Source organism: Engraulis encrasicolus, unplaced genomic scaffold (genome assembly GCF_034702125.1).
Source record: "Engraulis encrasicolus isolate BLACKSEA-1 unplaced genomic scaffold, IST_EnEncr_1.0 scaffold_28_np1212, whole genome shotgun sequence".
Taxonomy (NCBI): Eukaryota; Metazoa; Chordata; class Actinopteri; order Clupeiformes; family Engraulidae; genus Engraulis; species Engraulis encrasicolus.
Genome location: NW_026945577.1, coordinates 1286212 through 1301117, shown reverse-complemented (window position 1 = coordinate 1301117; position 14906 = coordinate 1286212). Strand labels below are relative to the sequence as shown.

General features: G+C 42.6%; 1 protein-coding gene across 1 annotated transcript in view; it reads left to right on the top strand.

Moving 5' to 3' along the window:
* Positions 1-2865, top strand: part of LOC134443178 (zinc finger protein 135-like) — a 37277-nt gene extending 34412 nt beyond the window's left edge. The window contains exon 9 of the mRNA XM_063193067.1: positions 1051-2865. Coding sequence (XP_063049137.1) covers positions 1051-1838 — 788 coding nt within the window. The 3' untranslated portion in view covers positions 1839-2865. The remainder of the gene's footprint in view (positions 1-1050) is intronic.
* The last annotated feature ends 12041 nt before the right edge of the window (positions 2866-14906 follow it).

Genomic DNA, 14906 nt, shown 5'->3' with positions numbered 1-14906 from the left:
TCTTTCGAGTTGTTTCACAGGGGAGGAGTTACTTCCGCAATGAACGCGGTTTGTAGTTTTGTAGTTGTCTTAAACAAAATACCATATAAGGCGTCCCAATGTGTTTAGAACTGAAGTAAAACATGTCTGCCACCTGTAGAGGTGGAAGTTGAACTACATTTGATATCCTATTTGAAAAAAATCTCGTCGACAAAAGTCGCCTGTGGCGCCAATCGCACCGATCGGAAAAGTAACGTTTTGCCATATTTAACAAAGAACTGCGTTACGTTACCTAATTTCCCAGTAGTAACGCGTTACACTACTATTTTACGAAAAAAGTAGTTACACTACTGTAACGCGTTACTTTGTAACGCGTTACACCCAACACTGGTTATCACACAGTAGTTCTCAACCTTTTTAAACAAACGCTCCCTGGCCTGGACCTCATCCTAGGCTTCCCAACGCCCCCTTGCCCTCATCATAAGCCTGCCAACACCCCCCTTAGTATTGCAAAAATCAAATGGACTAATGCCCCCAATAACAACTAAGCACCGCCCCTTTCAACTGTATCCTTCTCAACCCTCCCCAACGCCCCCCTGCCCCCGTTGAGAAACACTATGTTAACCCATTGAATTCTTTTCCAGGGAAAATAAAGTTTTTGCCAAATGGTACACTGTGCAAGATTGCTAGCTGTTTATTTCCAGAATTCTTGCTACCCATTTGCTAATGTTACCTTTTATCGTGAATACTTACCACCACCATCAAATTCTAAGTATTCATTATGACTGGGAAAATTGCACTTTTCATACCTGATCCACCATTTTGAAAATTCCAGAAATAGACATTTTTAGCTGCAAAAATGACTGTACTTGGGCCATACTAGGAAATATAAGTTTGTTACTTCCATGAAAAGATCAAATTTGGCAATAGGAAACCCAGTGTCAATGAGCAGCATAGTTGCAGTAGGCTACCTTTTTTACCAATTCCTACACAGTGCACCTTTAAACAAACGTGTTTTTTAAAAAGTTTGTTGAATTGTTGTTTCTTTTTTCCTCCTGGTGGGCCTGGCAGGAGGAGGATTACAGCTGACCCCCGAATTCCCAGCCGAAGCGGATCCAGAGGCAGACGCAGAGATGCAAAATGAAGGGGGACCATACTATTGCTCTTTCTGTGGACTGGGATTCTCTGAAGAGAACGCCATGAGAACGCACCTGGAATATCACGCGATGGATGTCCAGCCCGATCTCGACCTGCAGATACAGACACGGCACCAGTACATTCGCACAGCAGGTCAAAAGGCCCACCTCTGCAAATATTGCAGCCAATGTTTTTCATCGGCAGATGGCCTCAGACAACACAAGCACATTCACAAAAAAGAGGAGAGACCTTACCACTGCACCTATTGCAGCAAGACGTTCGCACGGTTAGGGCATCTCAGAGTACACCTGGCAACGCACACGGGAGACAAGCCTTACCGGTGCAGCCAGTGTAGCAAGTCTTTTTCCCAGGCGGGAAATCTCAAACGCCACCAGTCCGTTCACACAGGCCCGTACCACTGTAACCCTTGTGGAAAGAGTTTCTCCCAGATCGAATGCTACAATAAGCACCTGCGCCTCCACCAAACGGACAAGCCATATCCGTGCGACCAGTGTGACAGACGATTCCAACGGCTAAAGTGCCTGGAGATACACCGGCGCATTCACACCGGAGAGAAGCCGTACGCCTGCCACCTGTGCGGGAAGTCTTTTTCACAGTTGGGATCTCTCAATCGACACCAGCTCATTCACAAGGAGAGACGTCCAATGCCTACGCCCACGGCAGAGGTGCCAGTGGTCAAAGTAAAAGTAGAAGTAGATTAACCCTTTAAAACATATTACAGAGCTGTTACACCAGTTGGGATCTCAATCGATGCCAGCGCCACTCACGTCTACAGAGGAGGGACAAAGTAGTAAAGGTAGAAGTAGACTGGATAAGAGAGTGGTTCCATTGGTCCATTTTTTTTTTTGGGGGGGGTGAGGTAGGCAGACCTAACACAAGGAGAGACGCCCTACGTCCATGGCCATAACTACCATTGAGGACACAGAGGCCATGTCCTCTGATTTTTTTTTTCAGTAATGTAACATTTATTTATGAGGAAAATTGATATATGATCAACAATGATAAATTCAGTCTGTATACGACACCCCCATTTATCCTCAAGGTAGTGATTAATAAAAACAAATTTAAGAGTTTGACTGAAGTATTTGAAGCATTCTAAATGTACGTTATGCAGTACAGCACGCAGTATTTGACCTCGGTATTTGAAAATGTCTGGTTACGGCCCTGCCTACGCCTACAGCAGAGGTGCCAAGTATTAACAGCAGAAGTAGATTGGTGGTGTAGTAGGTGCAACACTAGCACATGTTGCTGTTGATAGACTCAGTAGATAGACTGAACGGTGTGATAGACTGAACGGTACCATGTTGCCGGTGTGAAAAGATGTCTGATTACCCATCCCCAAGTGCTGGTTACCCAGATGTGAGAAGTATTTGGTTATAGCTAAGTTAAAGTGACGTGGCATTTACTGCTGACCAGTCACTGTGGGCTCTGGCATCTGAGTAAGCAGTTGTTGGAGAAATCAGCTATTTAGTGACACTGATTTGAATCCATATTTGTGGGAAGAGTTTGTTTTGGGGAGTAAATATAATCATCAAATCATCAATGGCCTTACAATTCATTAATCTTTTTTTTGTTTTGTTTTTTGTTTAATTTTGTTAAATTTAATTAAGCATGCCGCTACACTTTTTTAAAAAGAATTTTAAGTATGCAGTTAAACTTTTGACAAATGTAAGGCCTGTTCGCATCTACAGCAATATCTGTAAAGATAACTACAACTTAAACTTCATAAGGCCTATTTCAGACTAGAGCAGGGCGGCAGGGCGGCATGGCAGCGAGACGACTGAGGTCTTTCTGCTTAGTTTCTGCCGGTGTGTTATACTCTGCTTTTCACACCAACAGCGTCAGCGTGCGCGGCCAGTCCAGTTTAAAATCGCCCCACAGCCAAAGCTAGTTCGCTACTTTGCCATTCATTTGAATGGGACACCGCCAGTCGCTGCCGTCCAAACATCCGCTCACGTTCTATTTTCCAAATGCAGCGCTGAGCGGAGCCGGCTCCCGCACCGCTACTGCCTGACTACCACCGGTTGGTGTGTAAGGACAGATCTGTTTCCATTTATTTTCACCACCGCCATTAAAAATCGCTTCCGTCCCGCAACGCTTCTCCGCTCTGGTGTGAATTAGGCCTTAGCACTCTAGTGTAAGGCCACATGCGGCCTGTAAATTAAACATAATTTAATTTTGTGCCAACATTACAGTACATGTATTTTGCACTTTCTTTAAAACTATTTTGGTTGATTATCAAGGACATCATGTTAAAATGCAATGGTTTAATAAACATAATAAACAAAGTATAAATATACAAAAAAAAAGTTGATTTTGTAGCTTGTCTCGTAGTTGAAGAGAGAGTTGATGTGGCTTCTGATGGTACAGATGAAAAATGTTGGTAACATTTTACTTGACGCCGGTGTCATAAGTATGTCATTACAGTATCATAATAGTGTCATGACACAGTCATAGATAAGTCATAAACATTATCATCAATGTCATGAACATTTTATGACTGTTCGGGTTAGGGCAAAGACAACCTTGGGTTGATTGAGATGATTTTGTCCGGGGCCTGGCCAAAGCTGTCAGCTCTGGGGTTGAAGTCAGAGGGTGCATTACGCAGACTCACGTCCTCCCTTGCTCATTTGCCTGCTTGTGATCTCATGATGACATCACTGACGACAGAAAATGTATTAAATATCTTGCGAAAGCACAATTCTGATGTCATTTTCTCTTTTGCAATTGGGGTGGTGAATGAAAAGCAGTCCCCCAAAAGTTGTTGTGGCGAGGCTGACAGCTGGGAAACTTCATTGTTTTCGTCATGTAGGCGGGGCTGGGACGCGGGGCCGGGAGGCTTTCCTTCCATCATTTCCTGTGGTCATTTCCTGTGGCCTGTTCCTCCCATCATTTCCTGAAAAAATGAGAGACCACTTCGGAATTTTCATTTTTTTCTGATTTTACTATGTGTTTTATGTGTTTGAAGAAAACAAACGTTTCATTCTTTAAATTACATACACCATTTCCTCCAAATTTGGAATGAAAATGTTGTCATTTAGAGCATTTATTTGCAAATAATTGACAAATGGTTTAAATAACACAACAGGTGCAATGTTTTCAGACCTCCAAAAAGGCAAAGAAAACAAGATGCTATTCACTTTAAAACACAAAGGGTTCAGAAAACTATATTTGGTGGAATAACCCTAGAAAACCGAACATTTGAAAGTCATCTCTCAATTTTTCTGTGGCTACATCCATGGATGGAGGTGTAGGGAGGGGTAAGGGTGGGATCCAAACCTACTGCTCCAGAATAGAGGCCAGTAGCCTCAGAAAAAAATGGGAGGTAATACTTTGGTTTGCATCCTAAAAGAGACAACGTCTGCACGTCTGAAATTGTTTCGTGTGGTAGCCTGTTGGGTTGAGGATGTGTAGTGAGATGTGTTTTTGGTCAGAGCACTTTAAATGCTGTACTTGTGTGCCCATTAATGCCATCATTGTTTATACTATACTATGTCTCACACACACACAGGGCCGTTGGCAGCATTGGCCAGGCCCGGGACAAAATCAACTAAAAGGGCCCCCCTACCAATATAATGTAATTAGGTCTGAATTTGGGCTCTTTCTCCTTGGGCCCGGGACAGCTGACCCCTTTGTCCCCCCTGTCGGCTTCCCTGCGCACACGCACACACACACACACACACACAGATTTGTCCCATTCATTAATGTGCGGTATCTATACAGCCAACAGCAAGAAACCCCTCCTATCGTCCCAGAAGCAGTTTCTGAACATGCAAGGAAACAACACTCTCAAGTTTACATAGAGGCTAAAGGCCCTACATGACCAAACTTGAGCCGCGACTCGAGAGCATAAACTCTGAAATGACATGGCATTTAGTCATGCAAAGCCCAACGTGTCCCTGATGTATATTTTATGAAAGACAATACACAAAATTCAATCTGAGTTAATGTTGTTTTTATTTGACTGTGTGTGTGTGTGTGTGTGTGTGTGTGTGTGTGTGTGTGTGTGTGTGTGTGTGTGTGTGTGTGTGTGTGTGTGTGTGTGTGTGTGTGTGTGTCTTTACATTTTAGCAGTCAACTGAATCAAAGAGGTGGAAGACTAAAGGTGACCCGCCCCCCTTTCAATCCCCCTGCAATCCAGGCTTGACATTTCAAATCTGGTCCTTGATTAATGTGTCCCTTCATATTCACACAGTTTTAGGTGGGCGTGTTCTCCATCCGAGGTTTCCTATAAACCGTCTCTGTTTGTATTGACTAAAGAGCACAGGTCTACCTACAGCAGATGGAGGCTGCACTTGCCGTTTTCCAGTGCTGTTGTGAATTGCCGTGTAACCTCTAATCTTCTACCTCTATGCATCAACTTTAAGTTAACGGTACCTATATGTCATGTAAAAAGATGTCTACTGTTAAGGAGTGGTTACACAGCACACTAACACGTCCACACCACACGGGGGCGCCAACTAACTTCTCTGGGTTCCTTGGGCCTATTTAGGGGTCATAGGTAAGAGAGTCACTGGGTGCATTCCAATATGCACACTCTTGTCCTCCACTTGTGCTTGTGGCCTCGCCCCGCCTCCTGGCCCAGCCTCCGTGGAGAAAACAATAAAGTTTCCCAGCTGTCAGCCTAGCCAGAGCAATTTTTGGGGGACTATTTTTCATTCACCATCCCAATTGCAAATGAGAAAATGACATTAGAATTGTGCTTTTGCAAGATATTGAATTAATTTTGTATCGTCAGTGACATCATCATGAGGTCACAAGCAGGCAAGTGAGCAAGGGAGGACGGAAGTCTGCAGACTGGAATGCACCCACTTAGAACAGTCCTGGGGAACAGGTGAACACCGGAGGCACCTGCTTTCACACAGGGCCTGTTTGGCCTAACCTGATTTACATCATCTGGCTGCATGTTTGGCCAGCGTCTGAACCTTTGCTCCACCGAGTAGCTCTCACATGGACCATGAACTTACTTGGCCTTTAGTGGATACGGTGGAACTTAACGGTGGAGCTGGTACGACCAGTGTTGCCAGATTGGGCGGTTTGCCACCCAATTGGGCTGCTGAGGACGGCCGTCTGTGGGTAAAAATGGCACTTAACAGTAAAAAAACGCCCAATTTATGGCCATAGAAATCAATAGAATTGGGCGGGATTTAGTGCTTCCAGGCGGGTTTGAGCATTTTTTGGGCTGGAAATCATCAGCATCTGGCAACCCTGGATAGGCCTACGACGCGGGCTCAGGACCAAGCTAAGTCGTCCAAGAAAGACGAGACAGACATGCTTGAGATAGCCGGGGTACCTAGAAGGTAAGTTTGGTTGACTAACCAAAGGCCCTAATACTAACTGTAGGCCTATGCATCAAGATGTGTCAATTCAGTTAATGTGCTATGCCCCTAATAATCAGGGGGTTAGTGTGGGACATAGCACATTAACGTGTGAACATCTACACTGATTTGGGCACTGGACTGCTACACGGGCGACCCGGGTTCGATTCTGGCCCGGGTCATTTGGTGACCCTGCCCCGTCTCTCTCTCCCCACTCGTTTCCTGTCTCTCCTCCATTGTCCTATCACAAAAAATAATAAAAGCATTTTTTCTTTTAAAAGAACGCCATCATTCTGCATATCGAACGTTGGCGTACACTGTACACTCTGAATCATCCTTCAGCAAGCTGCTGTTGTGCCTGAGGGATGCGGTCAAGGCCACTTCTCCTAGCTCCTCTCTGTCCTCCTCCTCTTCCTCCTCCTCCTCCTCTCGGCTCCTTTGCTGTGGCCTCTTCCTCCAACTCACAGTAATGTACTCCATGACAGAAGGCTCTGCTAAAGTCAAGAAGGTAAGGTAAGGTAAGGTAACTGTATTGATACCCGAAGGTAGATTTGTTTGCAGGTAAAAAGTAGAGGCTCACAGCATCACCACACAATACAAGGACAGTGACACAGACAACAAGACAGGAGAGTAACAAAAACAAACATTAACAAACAGACAAAAACAAATGCTCCAAATAGAACAGTGGTGTAGTCTACGTAGAACGCGGGTATATGGAATATACCCACTTCTTAATTTCAGGGATTTCAGTATACCCACTTAAAATTGATTGATCCATTGTTTTGAATAACACAAATATATGTACAGTATACCCACTTCAAAAAATGTTCAAATATACAGTATACCCACCATAAAAAAGTAGAGTACACCACTGAAATAGAATAAGGTAATCAATAAATGAATAAATAACTAGGTAGGCCTAGATGGAGGATAGGGTCATGTACTATTCAGGGCCTTAATAGCCGAGGGGACAAAACTACATCCCTACCTTTTAGGGGATGGGAGGGAAGTCAAGGCAAGTCAGCTTTTACTGTCAGTTTCTTCAGGTGCACAGGTCATACAAGGAGATTGGAATTACGTTTCTTTCTCTCTCTATACCATGTCAGGACATAGACATACACAGGACTGACATTTACAGGCTGACATTAAAGTGCAAGACAGCAGGACAAGTAACAGTGATGAAGTAATAAATAACAAATGAACATTTAAATTACAATTATAAGGAATAACACTTGATGAATACATGCCAGTCTCTAACACATTGAGCCCGTTTATATGCGCATCAATAAACCGTTTATGATCAGGTTTTTGGAGTTACCAGTTTATTCGAGCGCTCATGTAAACTGAATAAACAGTTTTCATAACCGGTTTATTGCCGTTATCGGTTTATGAGAAATCCAATTCGCACAGGTAGGTTTTTGGCTAATAAACTGATTTCTCGTGTCATGTAACCAGCATAATCGGGTTATTGTCAGGTTATTGACATTCTAGAAGTATAAGTAGCCAATCACAAGCCTTAAACTCTAGCTTCATGTCACACACTTTAGTGGAACACAGTCAATCGACGAACTGCATGTAAACGGCAATAAGCCGTTTACTCCAATAACCTGTTTATTCCAATAACCTGATTATTGCGGCCATATAAATGGGCTCAGTGTGTGGGAGGGGAGGGAGCTGGGGAGCAGGATCGCTGACAGGTGTTTTTGGGGCCAGGTCCAGGACAAAACCATCTGAAAGGGCCCTCCATCCACATACATACAATGTAATGAAAACCCAATTTTGGGCCTCCTCTCTCCCTGCGCCCGGGACAACTGACCCATTTGTGATCAAATGTTTCATATGAGTGCAAATTCAAATGATGACATCAAATCATGTGTGTGTGTTATTTGATAACGAAATAGCCTTTTTTGAATGATGTGCAGTACTTTTGGGAGAGTACAGTATATAATTTTGAGACTAGACATTTTGCAGAAGTGAAATCAGTGGTTTTGTCCTGTTGTGTGTGAGTGTTTGGATTTGTGTGTGAGTTTTGAGAATTCAAGACATGATTCCAGAAAATGTGTGTTTGCAATAGAGAAAAAAACTGTAACACAGAAGGATGTGTATATCTCAAATGACAAAGACAAATCACACACACATACACAGACACAACCAAAGACACAACCAAAGACAATTTCCTTGCATGGCAACATGTTTGACGATCAAATTCATTTTTAGATTTTGAAGCTTGTAGCCCCTTAATGCACGCCGTACCTCCTGTGGCACGGTGTAATAGCCATTGAAAGTTAACTACTATAGTACTACACTACTATGACAGTGCACGGGGCCTTTAGTAATAAATTAAGACTCGGCCATTGCCATTCTGGTAACAGCTCATTTATGATGCAGTGTCTTAAAGGGGTATGCCACTATTTTGGGGCTTAATACAGTTAAAATCGTTGGCTGGGGTTTATATCGGTGGTAAAGTGTCTTATTTTTCATGTAAGCCGTTGTCTTGTTATAAGACAAGTTAAAAGAGGGAGCATGTCGCTAAGCTAGTGAAAGTCAATGGATCCGTGTAGCATGTAGCAATGCTACATGGATGCATTGACTTTCACTAGCTTAGCGACATACTCCCTCTTTTAACTTGTCTTAAAGCAAGACAACGCTTCACATGAAAAATAAGACACTTTACCACCTTTATAAACCCCAGCCAACGATTTTAACTGTATTAAGCCCCAAAATAGTGGCATATCCCTTTAAGGGGTTAATTGAATCTCTCAGTACAGTATGCTGACCTGCTAGCTGCTGAGCGTGTGTCCTCTTTCGGTTGACGTAATGAAGCGCCCCACCGCCACACACAGCCAGACACAGCACGAGCAGCACACCAAGGGAAGCTGCTGCAGCTCTGCTATGGTCTTGAGGTTTCAAGAAGATGTACAATAGTGAAATGACCAGTTCAGTCAATTTCAACATGCAGTTGTAATGCTCACACTACTCCTGGTCATTGTAATGGGGGCAGCGCTTTGTTTACATTCCCAAATTATTGTTTTTTTTTCCCAAAAACATCCAAAAGGTTTTACAACATCAGCAGACAACTAGCAAACAGCGGTACCTTTTGGGAAAATATTTGGAGTAGGCCTATGTTCATAAAAAAAAAGTAAACAAACGCTGCCCCCATTAAAATAGCTCATATCCCGGAAAGGGCTGAGCCGAAAAATGTGGCATCACCGGGTACTGACAAGTCAAGGCTAGCGTGAGCAATACAACATAGCATATTGAAATGGACTGAACTGGTCCTTTAAAGGAGTCATACGGTGTGAGAAATGGTCAAAAAAGGTACTGCAACTATGCTGCTCATTGAAACTGGGCTGCCTATTGCCAAATTTGATCTTTACATGAAAGTTTACTAAGTAATAACTAAATATTTTCTAGTATGGTCCAAGTACAGTCATTTTTGCAGCTACAAATGGCTATTTTTGGAAATTCAAAATGGCGGACCATGGAGAAGATCCCCCTTTTCATGTATGAAAAGAGCAATTTTTCCAGTCATAATGAACACTATGAATTTGATGGTGGTGGTAAATATTCATGAAGAAGGTAACATTAGTGAATGGGCAGCATGAATTCTGGAAATAAACAACTAAAAATCTCACACAGTGTTCCTTTAAAGGAGTCATCCTGTGTGAAATGGCTTACGTTGTGTTAAAACGTGATGCTGAGCCCTAACTTTTGCCACATACCCCGCCTCCATAGGTCCCCTACATTCTTTAACAACTACACTGTGAAACACTGCAGACAGTTAAACGTAAAAAAAGTAAGTTCCCCTGATGTCTTACATTTGTAACTGAACACAAGTCCAGACTTATGTCAATTCAAAGCTTTGTCAAGTTTAGATAACTTGCAAACTTAAGGCAGCACGGCCACAAACTGTTTATATGTGGCTGTTTATATGTGGCTATAAGTATTTCTTGAGAAATATACAGACATTTAAAATTTTAGCAAACCAGGGGTGCGTTTCTCGAAAGCGTAGTTACGTATTAGCTAGTTAGCAACTTGGGTAGTTGCCAATGGGAAATTGCATTGCAAACAACAAAGTAGTTAACATAGATAGCAACTACACTTTTGAGAAACGCACTACAAAATGTTTGTGAAATGATAGGCCTCAGTCAGGATATTCATCTGGAAAATGGACAGTAATATCTATTTTAAATATTAACAAGACTATTATTTACCTTCAACAATCAATTGAAATGTATTCCTCTCCACAAACGTCCCATCACCAGCATTGTAGATTGCAACTGAGTATGTTCCACTGTCTTCTTTAGTCGTTGGGTTTATAAGAATTGTAGCATTTACTTTAATGAAACTCCACCTGTACGTCACAGTTGAAGTTGAATCGAAGATGTACACCTGATTCTTTCTAAATCTAAACATCAGCGTTGTTGCACCATTCGGAGTAACTTTTCTGAAATCCAAGTCGTATCCCGACGTGCTTGACATCAGCTGTAGATATGTAGGTTCTCCTGCAGTTCCGTGGCATGGAACAGGCTGGGCAGCCTGGCACACAAGCAGAGAACCTGAAATAACATGAAATGACATAAAATAAATGAAATGAAATCAAATAAAGAGAGTACTCTGGGTCCAAATACACTCTAGAAGATGTTCAGTCAACTCTCTAAGTGTTGAATTAACACTGTTTTTTGTTTTGCTTTGTTTTGTTTTTTTTGTTTTTGTTTTTTACTGTTGTTTTTTTACACTTGTAGGCACATGTGGAGGCCTGGGCAGCCCGACACACATAGCATAGAACCTGAGATGAGATGACATGAAATGAAATAAAATAACTTAAAATAAATTAAATGAAGTTAAAGAGAGTCATTCTATAACAGCTCACACACAGTAAAAAATGCAGTGCTACTTCAATACCTAGAGAGTACTCTGGGTTCACATACACTTTACACAGTGTTAAATCGACTCTGTAAGTGACTCTTTTTTTACTGTGCTCTGGTAGGCCATTGCCCGACCAAGTGCAATACAAGTACTGGTGGTTTATTCCCCAAACAATTGCAATGTACTCAATTTAGTGGTTTTGAGAAATGTAACATTAACTGACAAATGCAAATGGGAGAATAATGGACAAATGACAGTGATAATGCTTTAAAAAAAAATGCTAATAGGAGAAAAATACTTTGATAACTTCAATAACACCACTTCACATTTTACTAACATTTAAACAAATTTTTTGCATTGGAACAGTAAAAAATATGGTGTCGTAAATAAAATAAAATAAACACTAAATCCCTACAGTCTCACCATCAGAAAGTCCTGGGAATGTCAGTAGCATAAACAGGAGAGGCAGCATTGTTGTTGTCTGTTGTTAGATCATGCAGAAAATGGTTTTAAAATGAAACGGCGTGCGTGTCCCATAATATGCATTAGAGCATTGTGTGAAGCCTGAAACCTATGGCGCTCTCAAAACCCTGATTAGATACTTACCCATGATGCAACAGTCATGCAGTATGTTTGCAGAAATTCAACATGCTTTAAATAGAACACGTGTAGGCCCACTTCTGTTATTGGTGGTGATGACAATAGGGTTAGAGTGTCTATAGCCGTCAGGGCTAGCATGGGACCACAAACTGGCCCGGGCATTTTTGGCATAGACCAGACCAATTCAATTAAATGTCAACGAGGGCCAGTTTTTCAAATTCCTCCCATTAATACGTATATACTTGTATTATGGTTGCCGACTGTCAATGAAGAAAATACGGGACACTTCATTGAGGTGGGGGGTCTGTGGGTCCTCCCCCAGAAAGTTTTGCATTTCTTGAAGATAATTTCCTGCATTTTAACGTCCTGTGTCCCGTTTCAGCTTGATACGGAACCCATACATTTATCTCTAAATTCCGAAACAACGATTCTGTATTTCAAGGGGCTTGTGGGGGGCCAGAACCTTGCTGTCTAAGGGCCGCATCTGGCCCCAGGGCCGCCATTTGAATAGCCCTGGCATAGACCAACCCCTCACCTCCATACTACAATTATGATGGGCTCAGTCCACTGTATATTAAGGAGACACTGATGTCTGCAAGGGGAAATTTAAATAAAAAAAATAAAAATAAAAAAAGCACCACCTCCTGATGTGTGGGCCCACCATGGAAATGCCCTCTATGCCAGATTACCAGTCCAGTCCTGATGAACGTGCATTGTGGTGGCTGACCACCAGACTGTCAAAGTTCAAAAGCCTTTTACTGTACAGTAGGTTTATTTTGGGACCTTGGTTTTCTCTGGTTTAGATGCAAACCCTTATTAAATGAAACCAAGTAGTACACTGTTCAGTTACCTGTTTAGCTTAGTGTCTTCAGATTTCTTCTTTGTTTATTCGCCTACGAACGTTTCGGGCGAAACGTTCGTGGGCGAATAAACAAAGAAGAAATCTGAAGAGTGCTGTCCTTCGCTTCATTTATTCATTCAAGTTTTTGTGGGATTCAGCACCCAGTTAAGATTTGTTAAGTAGCCTATTGAGGCGATAGTGTGAGCGCGTCTTCTCCACTTTTTGTAGCTTAGTGTCTTGCAACAGGGGCTCTATAGCCCTCCAGGGGGCATTAGGGAGCACTATGGGGGGCGTTGAGAAGGATACATCTGAGAGGGGCAGTGCATAGTAGCCCATTAGTCTATTTTATTTTTTTTAATACTAAAGGGGGCGTTGGCAGGCTTATGATGAGGTCAACGGGGCGTTGGTAGGGTTATGATGAGGTCCAGGGGAAGTCTATTTTTTTTTCTTCTTTTTTAAAGGTTGAGAACCCCTGGTGTAGCTGTAGGGCCGCTGACAGCCAGGGAAAAAGCCATCTGAAAGACACTCAAAACATACAATGTAATGGGATCCCCCCTCTCTCCCTGGGCCCAGAACAACAAACCCCTTTGCCCCTCCCTGTGTGTGGCACATGATGCTTCCTGAAGTTCACCAGTAGGGCCTAAAGATAAAGGGGAAACGCTTTTGCAGACCCAGTGACGTGCACAATGATATGGTTTGGTATAACAATGTATAATATAATATACATGTCATGGGTGAGCGGTTAGGGCGTCAGACTTGCATCCCAGAGGTTGCCGGTTCGACTCCCGACCCGCCAGGTTGGTGGGGGGAGTAATCAACCAGTGCTCTCCCCCATCCTCCTCCATGACTGAGGTACCCTGAGCATGGTACCGTCCCACCGCACTGCTCCCCATGGGGCGCCACTGAGGGCTGCCCCCTTGCACGGGTGAGGCATAAATGCAATTTCGTTGTGTGCAGTGTGCAGTGTTCACTTGTGTGCTGTGGAGTGCTGTGTCACAATGACAATGGGAGTTGGAGTTTCCCAATGGGCTTTCTTTCACTTTTCACTAACGTTGTCCATGAAAATATAATCAGTTTAGATAGTCTACAACACCAATTATGTGTGGACTGTACTTGCTTCTCACGCCTGTTGGAGTGGGGTTATAGTGTGAGACTATACCACTTCCTCTTATGCTGTATGTTGTTATGTTTATAAATATGTTTAAAAACAGGATTTGGGTATAGAAAGTACTGCAAGCAACATTCTCTTCCCTTCAAGAAATATTTTACCTTGTTGCATGCCTCATGTACAAAGACCTCCGTAGATTTCCTACTGAATTTTATATGAAAGTGAAAATCTGAAAAAGATACAGTTGCAGCTAAAATTTCAAATGTATGAACAGGTTTTCATTCATGTGTTATGTCCGATTTCACACGAAATTTAGAACACGTTCACTAAAAAAAAAAAAAAATCCTGGTGCTTTTTGGGCCTTTTGATAGGATAGTGGAGCATAGACAGGAAGCAAGTGGGGAGGGAGACACAGAGGAAGGGCCGGCAAAGGACCCGGGCCACATAACAGAAAAAATCCTAAATGCTCATCCTAACTTAAGATAGGAACAGTAAGATAGGAAAAATCCTAACTTCCTATTACAGAACGAATTCCTAAGTCAGTCCCTAGCCGTTTCTTATCTTATTTTCGGCCCCCCATCCCATCTAAGTTAAGTTAACCTCCTTCTGTTATACCAAAATTCCTAAATCCCTTCCTATCTCAAGATAAGATAGGATTTCAGACTTAGTGAAAGTTAAAGCCCATTGGGAAACTCCAACTCCCATTGTCATTGTGACACAGCACTCCACAGCACACAAGTGAACACTGCACACTGCACACAACGAAATTGCATTTATGCCTCACCCGTGCAAGGGGCCAGCCCTCAGTGGCGCCCCATGGGGAGCAGTGCGGTGGGACTGTACCATGCTCAGGGTATAGTCTAGACACATTTTTCATATTTGTGAATGTTAGAAGCATTTTTTAGTAAAAGTTGGGAACCTATGTACTTAACATAATTTAAGTGTGCTGAATGCAACTAGACTGGTTCCCAAGCTGGATTTTGAGGTTTTGACAGTTAAATTTGAAAAACAAAATGGCTGCCAAAATGTGCTT